Source organism: Crinia signifera, chromosome 2, assembly GCF_055691185.1.
Source record: "Crinia signifera chromosome 2, ASM5569118v1, whole genome shotgun sequence".
Lineage (NCBI taxonomy): Eukaryota > Metazoa > Chordata > Amphibia > Anura > Myobatrachidae > Crinia > Crinia signifera.
Window position 1 is genome coordinate 311068069 of NC_139218.1, and position 13800 is coordinate 311081868.

The window sequence follows — 13800 nt, forward strand, 5'->3', positions numbered from 1 at the left end:
CATCTGTCCTGACTGTTTCACTTCTTTCCTGCTGTCCCCTCTCTCCTGTTCCCAGTCGTTTCCCTGTCCTGTCACCCATCTCTCTTGACTTCCTGTTCTGTTGTGTCCCTGTCACCTCTGTCTGGTTTTGTCACCTCTGTGTTGGCCCTTTCCTTTTCACCTCTTTCCTGGTCCAGTATTATTTTTCACCGCTGAGTGCCAATGAGGAGGGGGGCCCCATTCAAGATTTTGCTATGGGGCCCACTAAGTTCTAGTTAGGCCTCTGGTGATGGCAGTGATACATTACCAGGGAAGCCCAGGAACAGAGCATTCTCTCCCTAAAGGAGAGGGTCAGGTAGGCAACCCTGCCATATATGAGACATTAACATTAGCATTATGATTAGTAGAGGACTTGTTCAGTATGACAAAATAAATAAGCACTGTCTCGAGTTACAGGCAGACAGAACTTTTATTTGCTCATTCTGTTTCTAAATGTAACTTATGTTGCTACCCCAGCAGCCTACCGACAATTCAGATTCTAGTACAAATCCACAAACATTTAAAGACGCAGAGCTCCGATCAACTACAAACGGCTTGCAGTAGCATTTGCAGTACTAGTAATACTGTAGTAGCCGCTTCCGGGTGTTTTGAAATCAACTCAGTTTGTCCCTCCGAGGCTTCCCTTCTCGCAGGATCGGGTTGTCTCTCACTGTCATGGTAGCCTCCACTAGCGGCGTGTCTGCATCAGAATCCCTGCGCTACTCCGAGTACATGGCGGGGACTCCGGGCACCACAGGGGCGGACATCGACCGGAGGCTGGTGAGTAGCTGGTGGCGCAGAGCTCTGTACGTTGTATATGGAGTACAGGTGTATATACAGGTGACCGGTCCCGTCTAGCAGCCGGTATTCTATCTGCATTGGGAGTGATGGCTGCTGGGTGACAGGCACAATAGTGCGGGGTGACCCTGTCACTGCAAGCGGATTCCTCTGCCCGCTGCTGTCCTACACCGAGCAATGTGTTTATCTCCTTTTATTATCTTATCCTACCTAGAGCCATGACGGTGTGGTGTAGCTCACAAAGTCGACACTGGAACAAGGTCGACTTGAGGTTTTCTCTTTTTTGTTAATGTCGATACTTGAGCACGTGGACCTCCATTTATGAACTGTGTCCCCTCGCATGGCTCGCTGCACTCAGCACACTTTACCTTCCCAGTTGGCATTAAAAAAGGTATTAACCAAACTTATGTCCACCTTTTCATGTGTCGACCTTTTGCTGGTTCCAAACTATTGACTGGCAGCCATCCAGATACCAAGCTTTGCCCATTGCATGCTATTGCATAAGATACTCTGAGAATCCTGTGTATCCTGCATACTAGGTGTGTGTCTATGGGCGATGCAAGACTCTATGGGCGATGCAAGACTTTCTAAGGGTGAGACCGTACCATAGTTTCCAACAGACTAGAAGTTTAAGATGCTCATACAAGGTGATATGGCCATTGTACGTTTTAAATTAGATCGCATCTAGTTCAAAATGCATGTGATGTGCTAAAGCACGGTGCGATTTGAATTAGATGCGATGCCGCCCCCCAGTACTTTTGGCAACTTCACCTGGATGATGTTGGCCTTTAAGCACTTTTGCATGGCTACTACCCATCAGGACTTCCTCAGGAGCCCCTGCCTTGTTCCTCCTCCACTGTTGACTAACAGCCAGCACGAGGCAGTGGCCAATAATTAGCTGGCACATGCATATCTGTATCATCACACCTAGACTACTGCAATATCCTCTACCTTGGTCTCCCAGCAAAATAATTGCACTGCTTGTAGGTGGTACAAGCATGGGGAGTCTATACCAACGCCACACAGTTAGGGCCATGGTGAGAATCAAACCCATGACCTCAGTGCTGTGAGGCAGTATTGCTAACCATTACATCATCCATGCCGCACATAATAATAATAATACTTCATAAGACTAGAGGTTGCCCATTAAACCTAGTGTTCATTAAAGATAATATGCTGGTTTGTGGTGGAAAATAAAATGGTTACATATTTGGATTTTGTACCCCAGGGGCCTGGGGGGGGTGGGGGTTTGAGAACATGAGGTATGGCTGCGACCTCTGTAGGGATTACATCCATCAGGATGCAGTTTTCTGTATATTTTTACCACCGGTCCTCTGTATGTAACTAGTATGCATTAAAAATGAGCGCAGACCACATATAAACGCTATGCCTTTGTGCATGAACAAGGTACTAGTTCATTATGTACCGTACATTATACTCTTGTTGTATTGTACATTGTACTCTTGCTTTCCAATGGATAGTTGCTTGCATTTGGCAATGCTTGCAGAATGCAAATGGTAAAGAGCTTTCCCCATTTGCCTCAATGAGGTTTCCAACATGTGCAATATATGATATCCCCATTAATATTACCAGGCTATTGAATTGAATAAAGATTGCTAGTAATAAATGTAGAAAAATTGCATTATGGGCCTTATTCAGACCTGAGCACAGGACAAATGTGTTCTCAAAATGGAAAAAACCATGTTGTACTGCAGGTGAGGAAAATGTAACATGCATAGAGAGTTATGCTGTGTACACACAGGTACAATCTGCATGAGATTTTGACTAAATAGTCAAAATCTCATCGGGATCAGCTGCAGATCACATGGGTTTTTAACCCTTGCGGTCCCGATGCGCGTTCACGTATCGCAAGCAAAAAGTCTTGGCTGCATTGACTATATAGTGCAGATCTGCACTGTATAGTCAAAGTTGTATGCAGATCGCATGCATGCTGTGTGATGCAATCTGTTCATGTCGGGATTGCATCGCGCTGTACTCGCGACGTGTATACACAGCATTAGAGAGTCGGACCCATGATCACAGAACTCTCAAGAATTGCTGCCATTCTGCAAGTGACAATCAGGTAGCTGTGTGGTAGAACTATATATTCCTTCTTTGCAAATAAGAACATATTATTTTATTGTGAAGAATCACTATGCAGCTATGAGCATGGAGAAAAGAAAGAGGATATTGTATATCCCTTTCAGGTCCAACGTCTAATCACGGTAAACAGCACTAGCGCTAGTAGTAGATCCAGTGGTCAGACACTTTAAAATAAGAACATTAATATTGTTCAAAATTCAATGTAGACCATTTTTTTATTCAAAAAAGTTACATAAATGACAATTAATTTAAACCAGATAGTTTGAATTGTGGACTGCAAAGGATTAAGCACTACTGCTTCCACCGCTACTGAGTAAATCTCAAATATTGAATGGTCAACCCTGTCTAGATACAGTCAGTAGGTACATAAAGATCAACACGGAAAAGCTCAACATGAGGTTTATTTTTTTTTTTTCATTTTTGTTGGTGTCCGTATTGTCACCTGAGCATGTGGACCCCAGTTAGTGTACTGCGTTCTCTTGCAGGATTTGGGCCAGGTGTCTCACTCTGCTACCGATGTGCTGGGCACACTTTACATTACAAATCTACATGAATGGCAAATATGAAAAAAAAAAATTGTGATAAACTAATCTCGACCATTGCCTGGTTGACCTTTTCCAAGGCTGAATCTGCGATGGCTACCACGTGTGCATACCAAGGGCTAGATGTGTTCTAACTGGGCTTATCGTACCGCTATAACACTTTCTGCTTCGCCTCTTTACCGAGGCAAAGCAGGAAGGGACAACAACTCCCCCTTTGGCAATGCCCGCTTGTGCGTACAGTGCATCATGAGATCTACCGTACAGACCGTCATCGCTAGTTGACAGAGCTGTCCCTGCTGTGGGGATTGGGCATTGCCTCCCTGCAGCTGTCAAAATAGCTGCAGGTATCATAACAGTCAGCACTGCTGACAGTTCATACATTGCCCTGCGTTGTCGGCATGCTATCTTTGGATAGTTGTGGCATTAATGCCAGGGGTGCATAGGTCCCCTGTCATTTGTCAAACACCGGAACCATCATACTTAGGGGAGAAGCGGTATCCGCTCATGAGCTGATACCGCTCCTCCCCCTTACCAAAGCTTCATACAGATACTGAACAGGTCTGCGCTGTTGTCTTAATTTATTTTCTGTTTACAATAAACTTGACATGGGGTAAAAAACAGATAAGCTATTTATGTGCATAAAATAAACCTGGAAGGAACGACATTTTAACCTTCCTTTTTTCTTTTTTTCTTTTTTTAATGGATATCTGCAGCTCTGTTTAAAAGTATATAATGCTATTGATGGCCTCACCAGAGCTGTGAAAAGTATGGGTTCCTTTGGAAGATGTTTTGGGGAATATCAGCCATGGTTGATCTTTTCATAAAATTGCTTTAAGGGTCATCCTTTTCACTAAAGCTTGGCAAGGTCCAATAAACCTTTATAATGGCATGCTCCATTTATTGCAGGCAGTCACATAGGGTACTTTCCTCATGCCCCACAGTATTATCTGTTTATTCATTCATATGCTGCAGAATCAGGGATTTTCCTTTACCGGTGTCCGTACCAGTGCGGTTCTTCCCAAGAAATGTTTCCCTAGATTTACAGCTCTTATCTAATATTTGATTTGCTTCTCTGTGATCTGCGGGTATTCCCACTCCATGCTTTGGACAATAACTGCAGTGAGTCAGCATATTTTTGTTTTCAGAACTTAAAATAAAATCAAAGAGCTTTTCTCACAGAATTTGAAATAAACAAGAAGACATAAAAGTACAAGGATGGTGCATAAAATATACAGAGTAAGACACCTCAGCAGAATGGGAAATGTCAATGCATGGGAATGGGACGTGAATCATTTCTGTTCAGTAGAGAAATGATTCAGCCTTTGTTATACTTCCAGCTGGGGATGAAACAGATGGTTTCCCTCCTGCTTTCTAGCTTCACTTACTGCTAATGCGTAGTACATGTAACTAATACCCACCATGAGAGATATATGGGCTGGGGAGAGGAAGTGCTGTGACAGTCTGTCTTGTATTGGCACATAACTCCACCGTAGTTTATGTCTAGACTCCGAACTTTTCACCTCTGTTTCCCAGTTTAATTATGCATAGTTGTCAGCACTTGCATCTCTGTTCTGTGGAGTATTGCATCTTAAGGCCCATACACACTTGACTCTTCGCTCAATGAGCAATATTGCAAATTGTTTGTCACATGCAAATGTTTGAGTGGCACAAGCAATTTAGTGACAGTCATGAGGATGTCAAAGATGAACGCCCCAGAAGGCTTTATACATAAAAAAAAAAAAATGAAAAAATCTTTTTGAACTGACCGTGAATTCAGCATTTGAATAATAGAAGAAATGGTAAACCTCAACAGAAGTTTTCTTAGATGGTTCCAAGGCTTCTCTGTGCTGAGCAGAAAAAAACTAAAGCAAATTTATACAGACATTTTATGACCAATTCAAGCAGATTTGCATTTTTTTTTTTTTTTAGACAAAATTTGTTACCTGTGAATAAATTAAGGGTCTTCGGTACGATCCTGAGACAAAATGCCAGACCATGCAGTGGGAAAACACCACCATCACCAAGAACAAAGATAGCCCGTCAAAACAAATTCTAAGCCAACTTAATTGTTTTCTTTGCTATTAAGGTTATTTGGCAGACTGGGTACCAGAAGGCACAACAGCATATCAACATTACTACAAAAATGATCTAGAAACTTTTGTAGGAAAGACTCGGAAAACATTGTGGAAAACTATTTTCTCTTTCACCTGGACAAAACACATAACTATCTATGTAATGCTGTGTTTGCCTAGACACTGATTAGGGTGTTAGAACACCTTCTATACTCGTCAGTCTTCGCACATTGGACTTTCTTTTGCCTAAAGTCAAATCTTTGCTCAAGGTAAAATGTTTTGCACCCATTACGGAACTGAGAGACAATTTTACTGTTCTAGTATCAGAGCTGTTGTGCGAAGTAGGGCTGTTGGGTGTGACTGCAGCAATAGTGTTTAAGGACACTCCTGTACTGCCAATATCATTTGTAGCTGAAACTTGAAATCAAGTGTACATATATGCAAACCTTTATTACTTTGAACATGTTTGAGTCCCAGAACTGAATATTTTAATATACTGTAGTATCACTTAATATCGACAATGGGAGTGGGAAAAAATTCAGTTGTAGAAAAAATTTGGTTGGGTCTCTTATGGCACAAGTAATGCCACTTTCAGAACGCAAATGCAGTTTTGACCTAGTGTGACCCTGCATGTGCGGTCTGTTCACACTGCAACAGCAAACAGGCAATATTGCCGGTTCGCTGACATCGGGGTGCTTCATGCCCCGCCGCTTCCATAGTGTGAACGGGAAACGGGTCGTTTAACCCGTTCACACTGCACAGCAACATGGCAACGAACCCTTAAGACCACTTCCTTTTTACCCGTTCGTATTGCCGTGTTGCTACCCGTTTGCGGTAACCCCTTTCACATCGCACTAATTACCGGGGGAGAACCGGCAAGAAACCGGCTTGTACCCGGTAATTAGGTGCGATGTGAAAGGGGTATAAGAGTCTGTAGTTTTTAACTTCCAACCTAAAAATAATCTGTCCCAAATAATAAAAAGGGACTTTCTGAATATGCATGGCATAGTTGCCCTATAATAGGTGGTCTGGAGTCTACAAATGGCACCAATGTGTACGTAAATGTCTGTTAGGAGTTCTTCCAAGGATGCTTAGATTGAGTTGCCCTGTGGTCACTTTCACTGGTTGTTCTATAATTTATTTATTAACGATTTCTTATATAGCGCACACATATTCCGTGGTGCTGTACAGAGAATATTTGAACATTCACATCAATCCCTGCCCCAATGGAGCTAATATGTGTATAATCCAATGGTGTACTATACACAAGAGACTTATCTTGACTTTGCTATAAAATAAGTCCTGTTTTCTCTAAATACAAACACCTGACATCAGTATTTTTACTGCTTTTAAAATAAGATTCCCATTAGTCTAAAATTAGATGACAAATAATTAATTGGAATACATGGCTGTGACATGACATTACATTACATTGCCATTATGCTAATGTATAAACTACTGTCGGGTAGTATCAGTTTCCAACTTTTTGTTACTTTGGTGTAGATTTTTTAAGCTCGGTGAAGTGATAAAGGCCCTTATTCTGATCAGTGCGGCCGGAGCCGATTATGCGGCCAGGACCGTGCGTGCGAAACCCCGCCTTCCATACGGATCGCCAACTCCGTCCGTATGCGGTAAGAAGGTGGCCGAACGGACCGCACGTGTATTTTTCACGGAATACGCCTCCTCCATCTAAGGGAACCTCCCCCATCATTCGATGGTCGCAGATCATCGAATGCAGGACCGAGTGCTCCACCAGCACACGCAACCTCAGACCACACGGACATTTTTCTGTGCAAAAGCAGGGATCTGGGCGGGCAGCTGACATCCGGCGATGTCATATGTCCGCCCCCTACACGTGCGTCACGGCCGCATTACCATACGTACGCCCAGCGTTTTCATGGGAACTCCCATGAAACGCGGGGCGTATGCATATGGTAATGAGCCCAAATAGCCCTTCACGCCCCTCTCCACCCCCTGTTCGGAGTGTTCACATATCATGCAGGATTTGGCCGTATGCCCCGCTCGCACATGCGCAGAGACGCCTCTGCACATGCGCAGACACAAAACATCGGCGGGCCGAACGCACGCGGATATATCCGCACCGATCAGAATAAGGGCCAAAGTGTCTGGTTTTTATCACCGGCCAATCAGCTCCTACCTGTTATTTTTCAATCCAAGAAGAATGAGTGCCAGCGCTGGCTGTCCCAATAATTAAACTACACGGTTCTCTATACAAACAATTTTATTAAAAATAATTATAAACAATAAAAATTAATTAAAAAAAGAAAAGTGAATCGTTTTGACATTAATAAAGTCAATGTGCACTTTTATAATGATATCACAGGGATACTTTTTTCGTGATGGATAAATTTGCAAGGCTGACAGATGTAATAAATATATTACCATCCAATATCTTCTGGTATGATGGTAGTCCAGAAATCTGTGACTCAGGAATATACACCTCCGGCTTCCTCAGGAGCAAGTGAGGAAGCCGGAGGTGTATATTCCGGGGAAACGCATTGAGCTGATCCAATTCTGCTGACTTAATCCATCCATCAGTGACCTGTCCATCATCCCTCTGACGTCCCTTGCAAATATCTGGATACAAACATTTATGGGTTACCTGCATTATCCCTAATTATTCCAGGAAAAAGGAAGATCGGCAAATGGGAAGCATGAGCCCTTGAAAATATAGGGCACTCCAGGACTCCTGTCACAGATTTCTGGACAAACATCATACCAGAAGAAATTGGATGGTAATATATTTTTTACATCCGTCGGCCTTGCAAATTTATCCGATATAACGATTCACTTTCCTTTTTTTTTATTTATTTTTATTGTTTATAATTCTTTTTAATAAAATTGTTTGTATAGAGAACCATGTAGTTTAAATATTGGGACAGCCAGCGCTGGCACTCCTTTTTTATAAATATACTTTTTAGGGTTTGACAACCCTGTGCCAGCAGCTGTTGATTGCGCACTACACACCACCTCTACATTCTCATTTTCAAACCAAGCCTGTAACTTCAAAGTTAGGAGCTGATTGGCCGGCGATAAAAAAACAGACACTTTATCACTTCACCAAGCTTAATAAATCTGCACCTTTGTCACAGTGCTCCCTCTGTGTAGCATGATGGGTTTAGGGGGAATCATCCTTTATTGCAGGGCTGGGCAACACCTGCCCTCCAGATGTTAGTGAACTACACATCCCAGGATGCTTTGCATTCGATTTGCTATGTGGCCATGCTGAAACTGATGCAAAGCATCCTGGGATGTGTAGTTCACTAACATCTGGAGGGACGGTGTTGCCCAGCCCTGTGTTATCATTCTTGAAAATACCACATAAACATTCGATGTAACACACATTCAACGGTCTGTCGTAATATAAAGGTAGCTCTCACACACGATCCTAGGCAAATTACTTTTTAACAAAAATCCATTATGCCTCCTTGGCCGACAATTCCCTGAACCAATACCCCCCTCTCTTTGTTTCTCCTCCCCTTTCAGACAGAAAAATCCCAAAAACCTGGGTATTTCCCGAATACAAAAACCCGGGTAAGACTCCGCTAAATGCTCTGACCCCCTTTCACACAGCATGAAAAACCCGGAAATTTCCTGTGTCGACCCCTTTCACACAGAAGCCTGCTTTTTCAAGCAATATACTGCGTGTCATAAGAAAAGGACAGTTTTAAAGGCACTCAGAGATGAGGTCATGAAAAGTGGGGGGTGACTGCTCACTGTATTGCATTAACCATGGCATGATACAAGGATATGTTGTAAACAAGTTTTATTGTTTTTATATACTGGTAGGTACATGTTACCTCACATGGCTGTCAGTATATTTGCAATGTTTGAGTACACTGTGTTCTCTTTAACGGTCTCAGTTTGCAGATCTCCTCCTGCCCGCTCGCTGCCACCAGCTCTCGCCTATTGCTCCGTCAATTGGGCCATGCTGTTCTTTCTTCAACTCCCTAATGACCTCAGAGGCGAGCCCCAGTGCCATGCTCTCCCAGCCAATCAGAGAGGCCCATCCTCACAATCAGCCAGCACCCCACCAGGAGAGCCAATCGGTGCCTAACCATGTGTAATAATCCCCAAAACCCGGGTCACACCCTTTCAGACAGCCGGTAGCCCGGATTTTTGGAATTTAGACCCGGGAAAAACCCAGGTAAATTCCAGGGTTGAAGCCCTGGTATTTTAGTCCCGGGCTGACCCTTTCAGACAAATAATCCGGGGACTACCCTCCTGGACCAGGGTAATTCCGGGTCTTTTTTTTTCTGTCTGAAAGGGGTATTACTGTTAAACATCATGGTAATATAGAGGGTTTATCAGCTATATGTTTGGATACACTATGGCTAGGAGATCTATTCAAAATATTCAGTCGGTGTTCCCGAAACCTAACTTTTAATGATAGTGTTGTACGGCCCATGTACTTGGAGGCGACGTATACATTGTACCATGTAAAATGCAGTACAAGGGTGTTTTATAATTGATTTATTGCCAAACCGTTTCGTATTCTACAGTTCTATCGGTACTTGTATGTTAGTTGGGTGCCCAATTTACATACGTACGCTTGCGGAAGAAAATCGCCTCGCATTTACCGTTTTAGTGGCATGCGATTCGATCCGATCTTTGTACTTTATATACAAATATTAATGCATATATGTCATGATGTCTGCATTGAAAGTAGTGTAAATATGTTTTGTGAGTAAACTTAAGCTAAGTAAATAGTGTGGTCAGTCAGAATGTGCGTAAGTGCTCCTGGTCCCTCACTCTGAGGTAAAACAGGACCAGTGCTGCCCAGAGTGCTCCCAGTGTTTCTGGTTTCAGTGGTGACAGCAGCATGGCACGACGTCAGGAGATGTCATTATTAACTCACCCGACAACAGAGGAGGAGGCACCGACATTTTTGCAGCGTCATAATTTGCTGCCACAGATGGAGACGCATGAATGGCCACCCCATGAGGCTTTCATTAAAAGATGGTAACTGGAGGTGCCATATAAAGGCCTGTCGCCGAAAGGTGCTGGGCTGTGGTACCCAGGTTGCCGTCTCCCCTTTGTAAAGTTGTTACGCTTTATATATTCATGGGCGCAAGAACTGAGCAGTGTGGCGTACTGCGAAAGAGATCTTGGGATCTACCTGGCTACGACGGTGCAGTACAATGCACTAATGAGGGAGGCGTGCACGTATGACCTGCTTTCCCAGCCCCAGCAACAGATCGGAGGACCGGGATTTGTTGTGGAAGTAGATGAGACCCTGTACACAAAGCCCAAGTACTCAGTGGGGAGAATTTTGCCACAGCAGTGGGTCTTCGGTGGCATTTGCCGAAAGACGAGGGCCTGCTTCATGAAAGCCGTGGACCGCAGAGACGCCACAACTCTGATGGATGTGATAACATTGTATGTTGCTCCTGGGATTGTCATTTATATTGACTGCTAGTGAGCCTTTAAAATTGAGGATTTGGTAGCTGCCGACTATGAGCATGCCAGGGTCATCCATAAATATAACTTTGTGGACCCTGATTCTGGGGTACATACCCAGAACATAGAGCGTATGTGTGGGGGCCGCAAAGTGGCGAAACAAAAAGACAACGTGGTACTGCAAGGCATCATTTGGCCTCCTACTTAGAAGAATTTATGTGGAGGAAAAGTGTGGCAAAAGACCAGCCTTTTCAGCGCATTTTATATGCCTTAAGCCTCCTGCCTAAGGGCTCTGCAGTGCCTACTCAACACTTCTTTTTCTTTCTTGTTCTTTCTAATGATATTGATCTTGTGATTATATTGTTCTTCTGATGTTTATTATTGTTGATGTTGTGCTAATTATATTTTTCTTGTTATATTTATTCCTTATGACTTATCTTATTCAGTTCTTACTAAATTCACAGTTTAAAGTTAACATGTGTCCACATTACTGTCTCATATGTGTTGTATGGATGCTGTGAATGGGTTCCTAAAACCACACCAGCATCCACGCCAACCTGAAGCGCGGCGAGCGGCGGTGGAACACGTCCTCCCGACCTCTTCATACCCCCACTATCCACGTCGGCCTGGAGTTGATTTTATATAGTGTGGCGAGCCACCGAGCCCGAAGAGTGGCGAGCGGATGCGGATTACTTTACATGTTTTCCGCGTCCCCTCGCGGAGCTTGCTGCGCTTGCCACGCCACGCTTTTTCTTAAAGATGACTTTAAGTTGAGGGTCAACTATTTTCTGAAGAATATGATCTTGTTGAATTATAGGTAAATTATTGGTTAGTATCTTTTTAATGTGGTCTGATTTGTATATTGAATTTACAGACAAATACCATGGAGGACCTGGGATTCTCACATTCCACCCTTTGTACTGTGTAGTAGTTTCCGTAACTAAAGGCCCCCATACATTAGGCCGACTTGTCAAAAGGGCAAGTCACCCAATTCCCCTGTGAGCCGCCCGTCAGCTCCCTGGGAGGCGCACATACAATTTGGCACTTGATGTGCCATTTTGTACATGTGATAAATGCAGCTGGCGGTGATCAGCGGGACGGACACGTCGGGCAGCGGCAGGTATTAGATTTTTTTTTTAAGTGTCAAATGACTGGCCAGCCTCTGAGCACTCTCAGCCAATCAGAGGCCAGCTAGTCATTTGACATGTTTATTAAAAATTCTAATACCCAACGCTGCCCTACGTGTTCATCCTGCTGATCACCACCTGCTCCATTGCTCTTTACCACTTGCTGCAAGTCAGCACCTGTCGGAGCAGATACATCGTGGGTGCTGCTGATGGATCCGATATAACAGGTTCAACCTGCAGCAGGTTCAATCTGTCTGGTCAGACCCAATGCACACAGGACCGCGCATTGGGTTGGATAAGGTATCAAACATATCTGATTTTGGTAGATTCTTCGGCTCGATACTTCAGAATTAGCAAAATCGGATACGTGTACCTTCAGACTCCTTTTTATATGCTGATTCAACCAATCCTACTGGATATCCTTCCTTTTATTTTCAAAATTGTGATACAAAATACCTAGCATTAGAACCTAGCAATAGTAATTATTTCCAGTGAGGCTGAAGGTGAACTTATTTACAGGATCTTTAGATTTCCTGCTAAACTTAGGGGGATTACATTGATGGGTAACTCTATTAAACATTTTTCATGTGAATCCAATAAATGAAATGTATATTTAAAAGGGTTGGGATCATTTGGTCTATTGCATTATGGTCGAAAGTCATTAGGTCGAATCCATTAGGTCGACATGCTAAAAGGTCGACATGACTCTAGGTCGACATGGGAAAAGGTCGACATGATTCGAGGTCGAAAGGTCATTAGTTCGACAGGTCATTAGTTCGACAAGGTCATTAGTTCGACATTGTCTATGTCGACATTCACAAGGTCGACATGGGGTTTTTCACTGTTTTTTTACCTGAATGTCAACAGTCGACATGGACACAGTTTAAAGTGCACTGCATCCCCTCGCATCGCTCGCTGCGCTCGCCATGCGTCGGGCACGGTGCCTCGCTACGCTCGGCACACTATTTTATTCTCCCACCACGCCCTAGTGGATGGTAGGGCATGAAATACCGCCTGTCGGCACATGTTGGCTCAAAAAACAGTGAAAAACTCCATGTCGACCTTGTGAATGTCGACATAGACAATGTCGAACTAATGACCTTGTCGAACTAATGACCTTGTCGAACTAATGACCTGTCGAACTAATGACCTTTCGAACTAGAATCATGTCGACCTTTTCCCATGTCGACCTAGAGTCATGTCGACCTTTTAGCATGTCGACCTAATGGATTCGACCTAATGACTGTCGACCATAATGCAGTAGACCAAATGACCGCATCCCATTCAAAAGTGGTCAGAATGTTTGACACCATTACTTTTTGTAAAACTTGTGTTCTTACCTGTTAAACTGTGCCTATTCCTGTTCTACTTCTGTAAACCACAATTGCTAACTTTATATTTCCTACACTGTGAAAACAAGGATTTGAATAATTCCTAAGCATTTTTTTTTCTACATTGGAAGGGGACTCAAGTCAGACGAACATTGGCCCACTGCATGAGAAATGTGTCTGTGTGGCGATTCATTTCTTCCTGTACAGCTTTACTGAAATCTCTAATGTCAATCTATGTAAAATGGTGATTTGGCTGCTAGGGACACTGTCCTATAAGCATCTGTAGCTAAGAGTTCTTGTTTGGTATGGCTAGCAAATGCAAAAATTAACTAATCAAGAGATTATTGCTAGCCATCAGGGCCGTTTCTAGAGGCGGACAAGCCGTGCA

General features: G+C 43.4%; 1 protein-coding gene across 1 annotated transcript in view; it reads left to right on the forward strand.

Annotated features, from left to right (window-relative positions):
• Window positions 1-582: 582 nt before the first annotated feature.
• The window catches only part of DNAJC15 (DnaJ heat shock protein family (Hsp40) member C15), a 34528-nt gene continuing 21310 nt past the window's right edge, over window positions 583-13800 (forward strand). The window contains exon 1 of the mRNA XM_083168940.1: window positions 583-798. Within this exon, the coding sequence (XP_083025066.1) occupies window positions 694-798 (105 nt within the window). The 5' untranslated portion in view covers window positions 583-693. The remainder of the gene's footprint in view (window positions 799-13800) is intronic.